The sequence below is a fragment of the Notolepis coatsorum genome, assembly GCF_963971535.1.
Source record: "Notolepis coatsorum genome assembly, chromosome: 8".
NCBI classification, from domain to species: domain Eukaryota; kingdom Metazoa; phylum Chordata; class Actinopteri; order Aulopiformes; family Paralepididae; genus Notolepis; species Notolepis coatsorum.
In genome coordinates, this window is record NC_140172.1 from 126,106,261 (window position 1) to 126,124,041 (window position 17,781).

At 46.0% G+C, this 17,781-nt stretch overlaps 1 protein-coding gene across 2 annotated transcripts in view; it reads right to left on the reverse strand.

Annotated features, from left to right (window-relative positions):
- The window catches only part of jakmip2 (janus kinase and microtubule interacting protein 2), a gene marked incomplete at both ends in the record, with an annotated part of 65,606 nt that extends 48,110 nt beyond the window's left edge, over window positions 1-17,496 (reverse strand). For both annotated transcript variants that reach the window (XM_084320931.1, XM_084320930.1), the window contains 4 exons: window positions 7,658-7,879; window positions 11,519-11,761; window positions 13,436-13,690; window positions 17,368-17,496. In XM_084320931.1, the coding sequence (XP_084177057.1) occupies window positions 7,658-7,879; window positions 11,519-11,761; window positions 13,436-13,690; window positions 17,368-17,496 (849 nt within the window). The remainder of the gene's footprint in view (window positions 1-7,657; window positions 7,880-11,518; window positions 11,762-13,435; window positions 13,691-17,367) is intronic.
- Window positions 17,497-17,781: the final 285 nt, after the last annotated feature.

Here is a 17,781-nt window from a genome sequence, read left to right on the forward strand (position 1 = left end):
AGCATTTTGTATGAAAGTATTCTGTACTTCTGTATGACAACTATTAAAGAAACTTGAAACTTGAAACTCTATAATCACACTCTGTAGCTCTATAATCACAGGCTGAGCCCTCTTAGCAGTTTCTATGACCTCATCCAATTATACGAGTGGTACAGTGAACTGAAATGTGCATATATTACAGAAAATCAGGAACAGAACCACACTGGATGTTTAATACTTTAACGTGTTAAGCTTAGGAAAGACACTTTCAGGTGTGAGATCATTGAGCTCATCCTGTCCTGGACACGAGCAAGACTCACAGCGGGCCCGGGATAAAATTTTTTTTTTATCATTCTTTCCAAAAGAAAAGAGGCCTAGAAGCGTGGCTAACGCTAATGGCACGCATACCAGAGGCTAACTGCCTAAGAAAACAGGCACAGAGGCACTGAAAGAGGATTTCACCCATCTAATGAACACACTATACTAGACAAATATCAAGATGTATCCATCAGTGGACCAATTACATGCTTTTGCAGATGACAAGAAGCCTTCAGCCGACTCCTTCAGACATTAAGCACCCCCCACAGCCCAAATGGAATGATAAAAAACTTTTATCTTTATACTTTTTTTTGTCGACCAATAGTCTACTAACAGCAAATTTTGGCCAATCATAGTCGACCATCCAAATCCTTAGTCGGGGACAGCCCTAATATATATATATATATATATAGCACTATTGTATATACTATTGTAGAGTTATATGGTAGACTATAGTATGGGTAGGTATTCTTCAGCAGACCCAGGCTGAGTTCACACCACAATATCTTGGTTTCCTCTGGTGCTGGGTACGCAGCCTGTGTGCCCCACCTGGGTTTGAACCCGGATCCCAGATAAACCAAACATCTACCGGTCAGCCAAAAGGCCAAGGGAGATATTCTAGGCTTGCCGGGCTTTAGGAAGGGCTACTCCAACTGTGACCTGCCTTGCTTCTTTTTACCTGTGTCAATATAGAAAGGTAGCAGTGTAATCAAAAGTGCAAATGAGGGCGGCTGGGTGGCACAGCGGACATTGCGCTCATCACCAACACAAGAGACACCGGTATCGAATCCGGCTGTCAGTGTTGCCTCCGGCTTGGGCCGGCCATCATACTAACTCAATTGGCAGAGTTAGCGGGAGGGAAGTCGAAGGGTGGTAGTCTGGTCGTTGTGAACAGCGACTCCTACAGGTCGGTCAGGACGCCTGCACAGCAAAAGACAGGAAAATGGCATTGTGAGCCTCCTAAACGTTACTCCTCGCCAAATGAGAGTCCGCGCTGGCAGGTGAAAAGATGTGACTAGCTGCCTCCACATGTATCGGAGGGGACATGTGATGGGCTTCTATCCTCCCTACAACCGGCCAGTGGGGGGCACATGTGAGCAACGATCAACACAGGGGAGGGGAGAATTGGCACGGCTAAATTGGGATGGGAGAAAATAGAAAAAGAAGGAGAAAAAAAGGAGAACAAATGCAAATGAGGGTCTGTATCTTCATTCATCTTTGACAGTGAATAACACCATGCTAACATTGACCAAATAGTGAAAAAGCTCATTCAGCACCTTATTGAGATCAAGTGTACTGAAAAGCTAAGCAAATGACACATGCAATATGAAATATGAATATAGAATATAGAATATCACGCCTATAAATTACCTTATTATGGCCAAGTCATACATCTAAGGACCAAATCTCCTCTTTCCAATGTCAGAGTAAAATCTGGATTTAGTACCACCAGGTGCCCGTTACAGGGCAGCAAAGGTGAATGAAATCTACTGTAAGTACAGTTACTTTTGTATAATGTCCATAGCTCCGCCATTTTTTTACCGGATTGAGAGACGCGATTTTCCTAGACGTTCACAGAAAGGTAAAGAAACAATATATACGTTGTATTTTATGGCAATAACATTGAGGTTTGTTCAGTGTGAGATATAAACACGGCATTCACGTCAATATTGGTAAGAAAAACATTGTTGGCCTATCTTTGTCTGCGGCTGGTGTGAGCTGGGTAGTGTAGTTCTATGAAATTTAGACGTCCATCTAAAGCCCTGGGTCTCGTCTTTCTTAGGACGGCTTCTTGTCCTCAAGTCTAAACCCTCAGATTTCCGATGCAACGCGAGGAGATTTTTACAAGCTCATATTTCACTAATAACAATGACTCTTGCCTACACTTGAAAAATAAACACAACATCACTTAATACAGGCTGTATTGATCTATATGTGATGTGATGTGAAATAAATAAATAAAAAACATTTGGGATGAAAAGGCTGCATTATTCATTAAGTAAATGAGAATGAATGTTCCAACATCAGCCATTAACCGCCAATTTCTGTTTACGTTTTGAATTGATAATGAATATTGATCCCAGAACCAAGCTGAGCCTTAACAGATAGATTGCAGTCACTGTATCCAGGGCTGCACCTCCTGTCTGGGCTCTGTGAGGCGTGTGCGAAAGGAGGCTAATTCTAGCCATATTCCCAAGTGTCTGTTGGCTTGTTTGGGAAGCAAACTCTTCACCCAATTCTGAGGAGAACACAGGCAGCAGTGTGTGTTCTAGCAGCCGGGTGCTGTACATCACCTCTCTGAATCATGCAGACGAATACGGTTGCCCAGACTGGAAAAGATTAGAGTTGCAAAGGGTTGGAAAACCTTCTATGGAAAGTTAAGCTCTGGAACTTTAGACGTTTTAAACATTTCTATTACAAGAGTTTGCAATTATGCCTGCTTGTGATGATATGGTAAAAGGTTTATGTTTCAATCTGCATATGACATGGTAAATAGAACAGCCAGTCTAGTCTACACAGTATATTTCCATATTTTTCCAATTCATTCCCATATATTCCCATTAATGACCCATAGACATTTCCCCCCTATGAATATTCCTGACATGTTGCAACCCTAGAAAATACCCACAATTTGAAGCGGTGCAGAGACTGTAATGCAAGGTTTCCGAGCTTCTTGTTGTATAATAATAATAATAATAATAATAATAATAATAATAATGACTTGGATTTATATAGCGCTCTTCATGACACCCAGAGCTTCACAGAGTCCATTATTCATTCATACACAGTCATACCGGTGGTGGTAAGCTACAATTGCAGCCAGAGCTGCCCTGAGGCAGACTCACGGAAGCGTGGCGAATAATCAGCGCCTACGGCCCCTCCGACCACCACCAACATTCATTCACATGCATACACATTCATACGAGGCAAGTAGGTTAAGTGTCTTGCCCAAGGACACAACGGCAATGGGATGGACATGGGCTTGAGCGGGATTCGAACCACCAACCCTTCGATCATTGGACGCCCCGCTCTACCCCTGAGCCAAAGCCGCCCCACATGCTGTAGACTACGCCCCCCTAGCAAATTAACTCTTTTTAACAGTAAAATACAAGAAAAGCACTGGCTTGTCTGTAGTGAATGAGGGACAGAGGAACAGAGAGAACCAGAGACCCAGGGCCTGTCAGTGGTGATGGACAGAAGGACAGAGAGAACCAGAGACCCAGGGCCTGTCAGTGGTGATGGACAGAGGAACAGAGAGTACCTGAGACCCAGGGCCTGTCTGTGGTGATGGACAGAGGAACAGAGAGTACCTGAGACCCAGGGCCTGTCAGTGGTGATGGACAGAGGAACAGAGAGAACCAGAGACCCAGGGCCTGTCTGTAGTGAGGGACAGAGGGACAGAGAGAACCAGAGACCCAGGGCCTGTCTGTAGTGAGGGACAGAGGGACAGAGAGAACCAGAGACCCAGGGCCTGTCTGTAGTGAGGGACAGAGGGACAGAGAGAACCTGAGACCCAGAGACCCAGGGCCTGTCTGTAGTGAGAGACAGAGGAACAGAGAGAACCAGAGACCCAGGGCCTGTCAGTGGTGAGGGACAGAAGAACAGAGAGAACCAGAGACCCAGGGCCTGTCGGTGGTGAGGGACAGATGGACAGAGAGAACCAGAGACCCAGGGCCTGTCAGTGGTGAGAGACAGAGGAACAGAGAGAACCAGAGACCCAGGGCCTGTCAGTGGTGAGAGACAGAGGAACAGAGAGAACCAGAGACCCAGGGCCTGTCGGTGGTGAGGGACAGAGGGACAGAGAGAACCAGAGACCCAGGGCCTGTCAGTGGCGAGAGACAGAGGAACAGAGAGAACCTGAGACCCAGGGCCTGTCAGTGGCGAGAGACAGAGGAACAGAGAGTACCTGAGACCCAGGGCCTGTCAGTGGTGAGGGACAGAGGAACAGAGAGAACCAGAGACCCAGGGCCTGTCGGTGGTGAGGGACAGAGGAACAGAGAGAACCAGAGACCCAGGGCCTGTCAGTGGTGAGAGACAGAGGAACAGAGAGAACCAGAGACCCAGGGCCTGTCGGTGGTGAGGGACAGATGGACAGAGAGTACCTGAGACCCAGGGCCTGTCGGTGGTGAGGGACAGAGGGACAGAGAGAACCAGAGACCCAGGGCCTGTCAGTGGCGAGAGACAGAGGAACAGAGGGACAGAGGGAACCAGCCCTCACCATTCCAAGTGGACCAGGAGGATGTTGGTGGCCGAGGGTGTGTTACAGGTTAGCTCGAGCACCAGAGCTCAACACCGCCTTGGGGTTGGACCGTGAGCCTTGCTTCAAATGACCTGCGCAGGCAGGTCCCGGGCTGGCCGTGAATAACGCTCCTCTCTATGGCTCCCCAGAGGCCGACTAGTCGCGGCCGTGAACATTAAGAGGCTCGGCCGGATGCGCGTTCAGATGATGATGAATCCTGAACTGACGGTGCACAGCACACCCCCGCAGGGGATGGATGGTGTGCAGCACCAGGCAAGAGGCATCTGTCTGCTCTGTCCACCTCCACGCTGAACTGGGAGGGGCTGGTGAGCTGCAGGGTGGAGACACCTCTTCCTGTGAGGAAGCAACGCAGTCTCATTAGCACAGCGAGCAGAGAGAACGTTCAAGGGAAACTCTCAGAAGCTCACAGAATTGAGAAGAGCTTGTTTTTGTCCTGACCAGAAAAGCAAGACCTCCATTCAACTCCTAAACCTGCATTTGTATTTGATTGGCAATGTTTTAACAATAAATTCATCAACCATGAAGATCTGACCACACGCATACTTGACCTCTCTGGTTCCATCACACCCCGTGACAAAGTTGAACAATCACAAAAGGCCGATAGAGCCGGTCAGAGGGCAAAACCTGCCGTGAAAAAGAGGTGACAGTCTTTTTCACTTTTAATGATTTACTTCAGCAGAAGCCGGGTCAACATGACATACTGTACATAAACACGACGACTCTTCTGGGGAAGCTAGGATCTAATTAGATTCTTGTAGAGTTGTAGAATTATTTTTGTAATTTCATCAGCTCTGCTGTGAAGGATTTCACAAGGCGAGCGAACAATAGGACAATCAAGAGTTCTTACTAATCTTAACTGCAATTTTATGCAAGCTGGTACATCCTATTATTTGAAACCGGGGAAACATGGCACACACACATGTTGATATTAAGCCTTCCTTACTGTGTGATTTATCTATTGTTTATCAGAGTTTTAAGTTTTGTTTGTATTATTTTTCTTTCTTTCCCTTTTCTTTCCTTTACTTATCTTAAACCCATTTAACCCGTTATCCATCAACAAGTTTCTTGCCACTTTTAAATAACCATCTGTTCTTAACAGGCTTGCCTTGTTAAATAAAGGTACAAATATATACATATTATTTTGTCAAAACAGTGAGCGCCAGGAAGTGAGTATGGTGAAAGGTCATGAAATTACAATGTTTTGTAATTACTATATTAATGTTTTGTAATAACTACTATATTAATGTTTGTAATTACTATATGAATGTTTAGTAATTACTATATGAATGTTTTGTAATCACAAATAAGGATCTAACTGGATTGTGAAATAACAGAGAAATAAACTATTGCTAATTTGATTGTCAGACAACTATAGATAATGTTCCTCTAGTCAAATGTGTAAAGGAACACATGCATCCAAAGTAGTGTGTATTTATTGTGCACACAAATACTACTACTGCTAGTCTGTGTGTGTGTGTGTGTAGGTGTTTGTGTATATGTATGTGTGTGTGTGTGTGTGTGTGTGTGTGTGTGTGTGTGTGTGTGTGTGTGTGTGTGTGTGTGTGTGTGTGTTCGTGTGCATGCATATCTGTAGATGCAATGAATCGTGTCTAATACTGTGTTGTAATATATATATATTTCTCTAAAAAAAATCTAAGAAATGTCAAATGTAAAAGATAAATTGTTACAAAATCATGTCTAAAATGTATAAGAAAATCATGCACGTCTTGGTACCGCCCCTGATGACCAGGTGGAGCTGATAGCTAATTTATTCATTTCCTGTATAAAAAAGATACAGTTTCCTGGTTTGTGTTCATACTTGAAAAAGGCCGGCAGGGTCGACACGTTGTATCTGCTATTTTTTGTCACAATTAAACACCTTGGAGCATCAAAAGTGAGTTGTGAGCCCCGCTTTGTTCATGTACTACTGTTTTTACAGTTTGGCTCAGCACCAAGGAACGGAGGATGTGCGTTATTTATTTTTTCCTAATGTTGACCTCCCATGTTGGATGATCCTGCTACTGTTATTCCTAATGTTGACCTGCCATGTTGGATGATCCTGCTACTGTATATTCCTAATGTTGACCTGCCATGTTGGATGATCCTGCTACTGTATATTCCTAATGTTGACCTGCCATGTTGGATGATCCTAATGTTGACCTGCCATGTTGGATGATCCGGCTACTGTATATTCCTAATGTTGACCTGCCATGTTGGATGATCCGGCTACTGTATATTCCTAATGTTGACCTGCCATGTTGGATGATCCTGCTACTGTTATTCCTAATGTTGACCTGCCATGTTGGATGATCCTGCTACTGTATATTCCTAATGTTGACCTCCCATGTTGGATGATCCTAATGTTGACCTCCCATGTTGGATGATCCTAATGTTGACCTCCCATGTTGGATGATCCTAATGTTGACCTCCCATGTTGAATGATCCTAATGTTGACCTCCCATGTTGAATGATCCTAATGTTGACCTCCCATCATGTTGGATGATCCTAATGTTGACCTCCCATGTTGAATGATCCTAATGTTGACCTCCCATGTTGAATGATCCTAATGTTGACCTCCCATGTTGAATGATCCTAATGTTGACCTCCCATGTTGAATGATCCTAATGTTGACCTCCCATGTTGAATGATCCTAATGTTGACCTCCCATGTTGAATGATCCTAATGTTGACCTCCCATGTTGAATGATCCTAATGTTGACCTCCCATGTTGAATGATCCTAATGTTGACCTCCCATCATGTTGGATGATCCTAATGTTGACCTCCCATCATGTTGGATGATCCTAATGTTGACTTCCCATCATGTTGGATGATCCTAATGTTGACCTCCCATCATGTTGAATGATCCTAATGTTGACCTTTACACACTGTTGCCTACGTACGTGCGCATGCATGTATATATATAAGTATGAGTGTACCGATATGTATGTATGTTTGCATGTACGTATGTGTAGTATTGTATAAAAAGTATTACAGTATCCATGAAAAAGCAATCTACAATAATATAAAAGCATTATATAATATATAAAAGTATTACATTATCCCTGAAACACAATACATCTAGTTCCCCTCTCTACCCACCGGACTGCCACAGTGCTCGGCTCCGTCTCCTGATCCTGTCCGCCCAGGGATCTCCCTCTTGGGGCTCTGGCTTCCCAGACCACACTCAGCCTCTTTGACTAGAAACAGCTGGTCGTCCAGGGCCTCCTTCTGCAGCTGCAGCTTCTGCAAGTAACCCGAGGTGTTCTCCAGCTCCTTCTCCAGGGAGAAGATGGTGCGGTCTTTAGACTTGATTTCGTCCACCTGGCGAGAGGAGAGAAAAAGGAAGAGGGACAGTGGAGTTAAGATTGAAGAGGGAGTGTCTTTCTACAGATTACGGTGCTTAAAAATATAATTCATACCACGTCACTCCACCATATGAAACACCGAATTGGTCTTAACATTAAATACGTTAAGAGGATGAAGCCTTGAGCCTTGAACCTACCATGCAAATGGTAGGGTTGGGTACCGGTCACATTTGAACCGATACCGGTACCGGTACCTGTGAATCGATACCGGTACCCAACGGTACCTTTTGTTTGGTACTTTAGTCTCTAAACATTTTATCTACCTACCTCAGTTGTAAAAAATGTGTCCAAACTTCAAATTATTTATTATCATTATTATTTATTTAGAACAATTAGTTAATATATATAATATATAATAATACAGCAAGCGTTGTCTGCATCTAGCTTTGTAAAGTGTAATAAAACTTGCGACCATTTTCGGCTTGCCATTGCCCCGACTGCTTTGTTGTTGAATCAAGTCAAATCCTAGGTAAGCGTGTATTGTGAACGTTGACGTGAACTTGTGGCACACTTCATAGGTTTCGTTTCGCGGTAAACGAAACGTTGACGTCATCAAAAAAAATTATTAAAAAAAAGTGGATCTCACATGAATCGGTAGGCTACTCGGTAGTACCCACGTGATTCGGTCGGTACCCTTAAAAGTACCGGATTCGGTACCCATCCCTAGCAAATGGATACGTGGAGTCTGGTTTCGGATTTCACATTTCCTACAAGATGTCTCTGAGGAAACACGGGTCTATTACATGGTGCACCACAGTACTGTGAGCCACCAGGACGCCCCCCCTGGTCTATTACATGGTGCACCACAGTACTGTGAGCCACCAGGACGCCCCTGGTCTATTACATGGTGCACCACAGTACAGTGAGCCACCAGGACGCCCCTGGTCTATTACATGGTGCACCACAGTACAGTGAGCCACCAGGAGGCCTCTGGTCTATTACATGGTGCACCACAGTACAGTGAGCCACCAGGACGCCCCCCCTGGTCTATTACATGGTGCACCACAGTACAGTGAGCCACCAGGACGCCCCCCCTGGTCTATTACATGGTGCACCACAGTACAGTGAGCCACCAGGACGCCCCCCCTGGTCTATTACATGGTGCACCACAGTACAGTGAGCCACCAGGACGCCCCCCCTGGTCTATTACATGGTGCACCACAGTACAGTGATCCACCAGGACGCCTCTGGTCTATTACATGGTGCACCACAGTACAGTGAGCCACCAGGACGCCTCTGGTCTATTACATGGTGCACCACAGTACAGTGAGCCACCAGGACGCCTCTGGTCTATTACATGGTGCACCACAGTACAGTGATCCACCAGGACGCCCCTGGTCTATTACATGGTGCACCACAGTACAGTGAGCCACCAGGACGCCTCTGGTCTATTACATGGTGCACCACAGTACAGTGAGCCACCAGGACGCCTCTGGTCTATTACATGGTGCACCACAGTACAGTGATCCACCAGGACGCCTCTGGTCTATTACATGGTGCACCACAGTACAGTGAGCCACCAGGACGCCTCTGGTCTATTACATGGTGCACCACAGTACAGTGATCCACCAGGACGCCCCTGGTCTATTACATGGTGCACCACAGTACAGTGATCCACCAGGACGCCCCCCCTGGTCTATTACATGGTGCACCACAGTACAGTGATCCACCAGGACGCCCCCCCTGGTCTATTACATGGTGCACCACAGTACAGTGATCCACCAGGACGCCCCCCCTGGTCTATTACATGGTGCACCACAGTACAGTGAGCCACCAGGACGCCTCTGGTCTATTACATGGTGCACCACAGTACAGTGAGCCACCAGGACGCCTCTGGTCTATTACATGGTGCACCACAGTACAGTGAGCCACCAGGACGCCTCTGGTCTATTACATGGTGCACCACAGTACAGTGAGCCACCAGGACGCCTCTGGTCTATTACATGGTGCACCACAGTACAGTGAGCCACCAGGACGCCCCTGGTCTATTACATGGTGCACCACAGTACAGTGAGGCACCAGGACGCCTCTGGTCTATTACATGGTGCACCACAGTACAGTGAGCCACCAGGACGCCTCTGGTCTATTACATGGTGCACCACAGTACAGTGAGCCACCAGGACGCCTCTGGTCTATTACATGGTGCACCACAGTACAGTGAGCCACCAGGACGCCCCTGGTCTATTACATGGTGCACCACAGTACAGTGAGCCACCAGGACGCCCCTGGTCTATTACATGGTGCACCACAGTACAGTGAGCCACCAGGACGCTCCTCGACTCATGATTTAAAGGTAGAATCTGTAATGTCATCAAACAGCGAACTCTAAGCAAAAGAGTCCCTCTTGGTATTGCACTTCGTTGACATCTTTTCCATTAATTTGTTTATTTGTTTATTTATTCATTCATTCATTCATTCAGTTGGATTTCAGTGGGTATAGAGGAGGGGTTGCTACTGCAGGCCACACATCAGGCTTTTGCCAAGAGAGGTATGGAGAAATTCACAGTATAATAACTTTATAATATAATATTAATAAGAAAACAAAGCGCAGTACCAAGCCAGACAATTTTGCCCAGAGGTCACCGTTTGACTGCATTCCACATTCTACCTTTAACACTTTCCGTGCCACGGGTCCGGTGCCCCGGAACCCTGTTGCGTGCCAACTCCCACTTCAATGATAGAGCTCTCATATTTGCGAACGCATAAACTATATCTTAAATTATGGCTATGTGTATAATATGGCCATCGCTTATCAATGACTTGTTTGCAGTCAACATCGTCGAAACGGATTGTTTTTTAATCAGTTCATTTCCGTTTTATACCATTTTGAAAAACGCTCGTTTTATGAAAGTTCCAGAAAATTTCAGAAGATTCTGTGATAATCGCCCTTTACTGGAATATACTGGAATACACAAAAAACATTGTAATTTTTCGGTCTTTTATGAATAGTTTTCAAATAAACGCTAGATTACCGATAGTATATGTGTACTTATGCACGCTATAGAAGCGGGCTGAAAAATCGATTATCCATTTCCTGATCAGCACACACACACACGCACACACACACATAGGGCCCACGTTGATATATAGGTGAAAAAAGCTCTGATTATCCCAAGACTGGTAAAATAGATTCCTTACCTCAGATCAGATGTTCTCCAAAAAGATTATTCCAATTCCTGATCGCCATTCCAAATATCGATCGCGTTTATTGATCCAACGCTGGGTACTGTAAACAGACATTCTCCACTGTTCTGCGGCTTGGCAATGACTTCGATCGTCTCGGGTTACTTGTCTGACAAGTAAAATGTGGAAGCAGGATTTTTTTTCCCCCATGCTTTTCATTCAATCCAATCCAAAGGGGTGCAGTACCACCAGGAGAGACGATAGGGGGCGGTATTTTCCCAATGGAGCTCAGACAGAGTCCCAGTGGTAACGGGAGGCTAGATTGATGAAATATAAATGGAAATCACTAATAAATAAATAAAAAACAATCAAAAACGAGATCTCTCGTCTCGTTGGCACTCAACGGTTGGCATGAACTAACGAGTAATCTCGTTGTTGGCACTCAATGTGTTAAGGCAGAAACCACCCGTACCAGTCTGCGTATGTCGCGCTCGCTGTCCCACTTGATCTTGGAGATCTGCTCCTGGTGGTGCTGGTGCTCCACCCTCAGGTCTCCGGCCTTCATCTTGTCCGCCTGGATCATGGTGCTGAGGGCCTCGTCCGTCTGCTTCTTGGTGGACTTCAGCTCCATGATCTCCTGCAGGAGCTTCACTCTCTCCTGGTCGAAGAAGCGCCGCGCCTCCTCCTTGGCTTCTAGCGTCAGCGCCGTGCGCACCTGGAAGACCGGGGGGGGGGGGGGGGGGGGGGCGAGAATGACGTAAAATAAAAGTGTGGTGCTCAAATTGCTCCAAGGCATTGTTTCTTACTTAGTAGCGTTTTCATATGTATACATCTAGCATTAGTATATTTAGCTATTGCATGATTGTACATATACTACAACATATATACTATACTATACAAATTGTACTCCTCTGTACTGTACTATTTTACTTTTTAACTTTCTACTTTTGACTTTCTTCTGGCAGGAGGACATTGTTTTCATATGATACCAACTTGACAAAAATGAGGTACTAGTTCCACAACCTGCCAGAAACCAGGTACTAGTTCCACAACCTGCCAGAAACCAGGTACTAGTTCCACAACCTGCCAAAGACCAGGCACTAGTTCCACAACCTGCCAAAGACCAGGCACTAGTTCCACAACCTGCCAAAGACCAGGTACTAGTTCCACAACCTGCCAAAGACCAGGCACTAGTTCCACAACCTGCCAAAGACCAGGTACTAGTTCCACAACCTGCCAAAGACCAGGCACTAGTTCCACAACCTGCCAAAGACCAGGCACTAGTTCCACAACCTGCCAAAGACCAGGCACTAGTTCCACAACCTGCCAAAGACCAGGTACTAGTTCCACAACCTGCCAGTAACAAGGTACTAGTTCCACAACCTGCCAGTAACCAGGTACTAGTTCTACAACCTGCCAGTAACCAGGCACTAGTTCCACAACCTGCCAGTAACCAGGTACTAGTTCCACAACCTGCCAAAGACCAGGTACTAGTTCCACAACCTGCCAAAGACCAGGCACTAGTTCCACAACCTGCCAAAGACCAGGCACTAGTTCCACAACCTGCCAAAGACCAGGTACTAGTTCCACAACCTGCCAGTAACCAGGTACTAGTTCCACAACCTGCTAGAAACCAGGTACTAGTTCCACAACCTGCCAGAAACCAGGTACTAGTTCCACAACCTGCAAGAAACCAGGTACTAGTTCCACAACCTGCCAAAGACCAGGTACTAGTTCCACAACCTGCCAGTAACCAGGTACTAGTTCCACAACCTGCTAGAAACCAGGTACTAGTTCCACAACCTGCTAGAAACCAGGTACTAGTTCCACAACCTGCTAGAAACCAGGTACTAGTTCCACAACCTGCTAGAAACCAGGTACTAGTTCCACAACCTGCTAGAAACCAGGTACTAGTTCCACAACCTGCTAGAAACCAGGTACTAGTTCCACAACCTGCCAGAAACCAGGTACTAGTTCCACAACCTGCCAGAAACCAGGTACTAGTTCCACAACCTGCCAGAAACCAGGTACTAGTTCCACAACCTGCCAAAGACCAGGCACTAGTTCCACAACCTGCCAAAGACCAGGTACTAGTTCCACAACCTGCCAGTAACCAGGCACTAGTTCCACAACCTGCCAAAGACCAGGTACTAGTTCCACAACCTGCCAAAGACCAGGTACTAGTTCCACAACCTGCCAAAGACCAGGTACTAGTTCCACAACCTGCCAAATACCAGGCACTAGTTCCACAACCTGCCAGTAACCAGGCACTAGTTCCACAACCTGCCAGTAACCAGGCACTAGTTCCACAACCTGCCAGTAACCAGGCACTAGTTCCACAACCTGCCAGTAACCAGGCACTAGTTCCACAACCCTCGCTCCATCTGACCTTCTCGCCGCTGCCGTCACGCATGGCGCTCAGCGCGGCCTTCAGCCGCTGGTTCTCCTGGTCTTTGATCTTGGCGTGGCGGGCCAGCTCCAGCTCGTGCTGCCGCATCAGGTTCTCCCTGAGCGACTGGAGCTCCTTCTGCTTCTCCTCGTGCCACTTGGCCCGCTGGTCAGTCAGCGCGGCGGTGTGCCGGTGCTGCTCCTGCTCCCGCACACGCTTCACCTCCTGCACCTTGTCGCGCTCCAGCTTGCTCACCTTGGAGGAGGTGAAAAGGGGAGAGAGAGAGAGAAAGAGGATGACAATTAATTCATTAAACTAAAGAATTTGGTTTGACAAACGTAGAATGACAACAGTTAGCACGGCTTTGTTAGATCGTGTCTACCATATATACCATCTCATGGCACACAGCTATTTTGGACGTTTTTCTAGGTGGATGGACAGACCTACAGGCACCACAGTGGGGCAACAGTGGCGAAAGGGAGGTTCCCAGTTCCCGGCTCCTTTTTGATTTGATTTGATTTGATTTGATTTTTATTTGTCTCGAACATAGAAACATAAAACAAGTTTAAAAACAAAAAGGTAAATAGTCAAAGACTATTTCCATACAATAAGTGTTCGAGAAGGAACAGGGGGAAGTAAAACAACTTATCAAGCCCTGCCCCTTCCTTACAATATTTTACATTATCATTTAATAAAAATAAAAATAATATAACAAATAAAAAATAAAATAAAAGTACAGTTTTTTATATATCCAAATATCCAAATGAGAAAAAATAATAGTCACATTACTGCTCAAGCTCCTCTCTCTTATATGTGTCCATAAGTGCTTGTTTATAGCTACCTTTAAATGTATCGATATGTTTGCTTAATTTTATATTCGCATCCAGACCATTCCAGAGTGATACCCCACAAACTGCAATGCACATACTTTTAAGAGTTGTACGTACCGTAGGTTGCTTTACAGCTAATGTCCCTCTAAAATATGTCCTCCCAGCAGCGTGTCAAAATGTCCTCGAGCGAGACACGTAACCCCTAACTGCTCCCGATGAGCAGGTCGGCACCTTGCACGGTTGCCTCCACCGTCGGTGTGTGACTGTGTGAGTGAATGGGTGAATGTGAGGCATAAGTTGTAAAGCGATTTGGATACAAGTGCTCTATATAAATGCAGTCCATTTACCGTGTACAGACAAACCTATACTGGCTGCTGCACAGCTAATCAGGGTATGATCTAAATATAGGAGCTAGCACCATGAGATGTTGCCATAGTGACAGGTAAAGAAATTGGAATCACATGCCAAGGCATTTATAATAATGGCATATGATACAAAATTATCTTTAAAGGGTGTCTGTGACATGTACCACCACCATGAATACAGAGCGCCCAAATGAACTCTCAAACGGTTAATCGTGTGTATCATTGAGCTTGCCCTCTCAGAGATGAAACCAGGACAGGAAAAAGCTCTTTAAACCTTTACAGACGGAGTATATTTAGTCTTTGTGATACCTATCCTGTCAAAGTGCCAAAGCCAATTCGTGGATATATTTAGGAATGGCCCATCCTAACATTTAGCTGAAATGAATGAATAAATAAATAAATAAATAAATAGATAAGTAAGTAAGATAAGATGGTGGCCTTACAGTGGAGGTTGAAGTAAGGCATCCACTTGCTTCACTAACCTAGCTCTCTGATTAGGCATGCACTCCTAATGTTTCTAATTTTGTTAAGAAAAGCTAATGAAGTAACTAACTGACAGGAACTCCAGATTTGCTGATGGAGGCTATTATGTCCTAAGGACAACCCATCCGCAGCAGTAAATATCCAAATCTAAACATAAAGCCTTGTGAATTACAGCATGGAAGTACAGTATTAACAAGTGGCGGTACATCACAAGTACATCCTCAACATGTAGAATGGCCATGTTGGTGCCACCAGGCTGCACACATACAGTACATAGGCAAGAAAACCCAGGTTCTTGAATGAACTAATGGACATAAGTAATTTGGTATAAGAGAAACAAGGCCAGGAGGACTGGCAAATATACAGCCTGTCACCAGATGGCCTATTACAACAATGACCCTGTTACCTTGCATTTCCCACAGTGTAGCTTCAATATATCACAAACAATGAAAGAATTACTATTGCTCTGCTCTTCACACAGAATCACCTTTTTAATCACTACTGAAAAGTGGCTATTTCTCCTTTTCCCTGACCGTTGCTAGATCCTAATTTCTGTGATACGGTCTGGCTAGTATCGACCATGTTGGAACCAGTGCCACTTGGTTCTCGGTTCTCCACATCCAACCCTAGAACCTACAGTACTGCATCCCCAATTAAAGCAATGGTTAACACCTGTGCTGAAACCTTGCAAAATGTATTTAAAGGAACACGCTAACACTATGGGAAATGCACTTACCGTCTTCTCAGACACGAAGATAGATACCAATTTCCTCTCTAGCTTAGCACAAATGAATGGAAGCAGATACGGACCAGCTAGACTAGCGGTTGGCCAAAAACACCTCTCCCCAGAGTTTTAAAGGGGACATGCATTGCTATTCCTTGCACTATTTGGGCAACTTTACACAATTCCTGAGTCTATGGAACATCATCACATGCATTGTTTTATATTTTTGATCAAGTACTCAAAAGCATCATTTTTCAGCCTCAGGATTTCAGGCTATTTTTGGATGGGCTCCACCCATAAGCGCTTTGAGTGAGAGTCACCCACAGTCTGCGACTGGCAGACAGAGAGAGAGATAGAGAGAGATAGAGAGCGAGGGGGAGAGGGAGGGAGGGAGAGGGAGAGAGAGAGGGACACAGAGCATAAAGTTATCTCTCCACTGCTTCCCCCGCGCGGTCCAGGTTGTGTGTGTAAATGCGTGTGTGCCACTGCTTCCCCGCGAGGTCCAGGTTGTGTGTGTAAATGCGTGTGTGTTTGTGTTTCACACACTCCTGCGCCGCGGTCCCTCTCTCTCTCTCTCTCTCTCTCTCTCTCTCTACCAGGGAGAAGCCCCGCGCGTCAGGTTGTGTGTAAAATGCGTGTGTGTTTGTGTTTCCCTGCGCGCGCCATCAGGTTGTGTGTCAAATGCGTGTGTTTGTTTCCCCGACAGAAGCTCCTCTCTCTCTCTCTCTCTCTCTCTCTCTCTCTCTCTCTCTCTCTCTCTCTCTCTCTCTCTCTCTCTCTCTCCTCTCTCTCGCTCGCTCGTTCTCTCTATGCCTCGCTCTGTTTGAGGAAGTGAAGATATTTCCACACGCTCTGCTGTCGCTGTCAACCATAGAGCGGGCGGTAGTTATGCAAATCAGTACCCTATTCACGTCAGCAATACCGTCAAATCAGAACGGCTTAGTTGAGTGAGGGAAGATCTCGTGAACTCGAGACTAGGCTGATGAGTCAGTATGGTAATTAGAGACACAGACCCATTGATACTAACCCCTATTGCTATAAAACAATGCTAAATACTGGAAAAAGCCATTTATAATGCATGTCCCCTTTAAGCTAGGCTAGTGGCCTGAATCCATTTCCATTAATTTGTGCTAAGCTAGGCTAGCTTGCAGCCGGATAGCTTTCTACTGAACGCACATAGAGGAAATTGGTATCTATCTTATTGTCTGACGCTGAAGAAGAGTTGATGCTATATGATATGTTATAGCATATTTCCCATAATGTTGCTGTGTTCCTTAAAGATTTAAGAGGCCCTGAAGAAGGTCTATAGACCGAAACGATGGTATATTTCCACATAAAGGCAGAGGAAGCGAGAACACCAGTGTGCCGGCACGCCCTCGAGTGTACCACCACGCCCTCAAGTGTACCACCACGCCCTCGAGTGTACCACCACGCCCTCAAGTGTACCACCACGCCCTCGAGTGTACCACCACGCCCTCGAGTGTACCACCACGCCCTCGAGTGTGCCACGCCTCCCCACGGATACCGTACCTTGCATTTTTCCTGGTGCAGCTCTATTTGAATGTCGGTTAGCTTGGACCTGAGATCTTCGTTGGCCGCCTGCAGGGAGGTGATGAGCGCCTCAGGCTTCTCGCCCTTCGCGCGCCCCTTCTTGGCCATGGAGGCAAACGCCGGAGAAGCTCCTCCTCCTCTGCTTTCAGCGAGACTTCACAGAAATGGTCTCCAGTCCCTCCTCTTCCTCATTCTCCTAGTAGACACGAGGGCTGCGGACAGAGAGATGGAGAGAGAGAGAGGGAGGGAGAGAGAGAGAGAGAGAGAGAGAGAGAGAGAGAGAGAGAGAGAGAGAGAGAGAGAGCTTATTATAGACTTTTCTGCCAGTGAAGGGGTTCACTGGCACACCACTGGCACAGTGCCCAGCCACGACACACACCACAAATCGCCTCG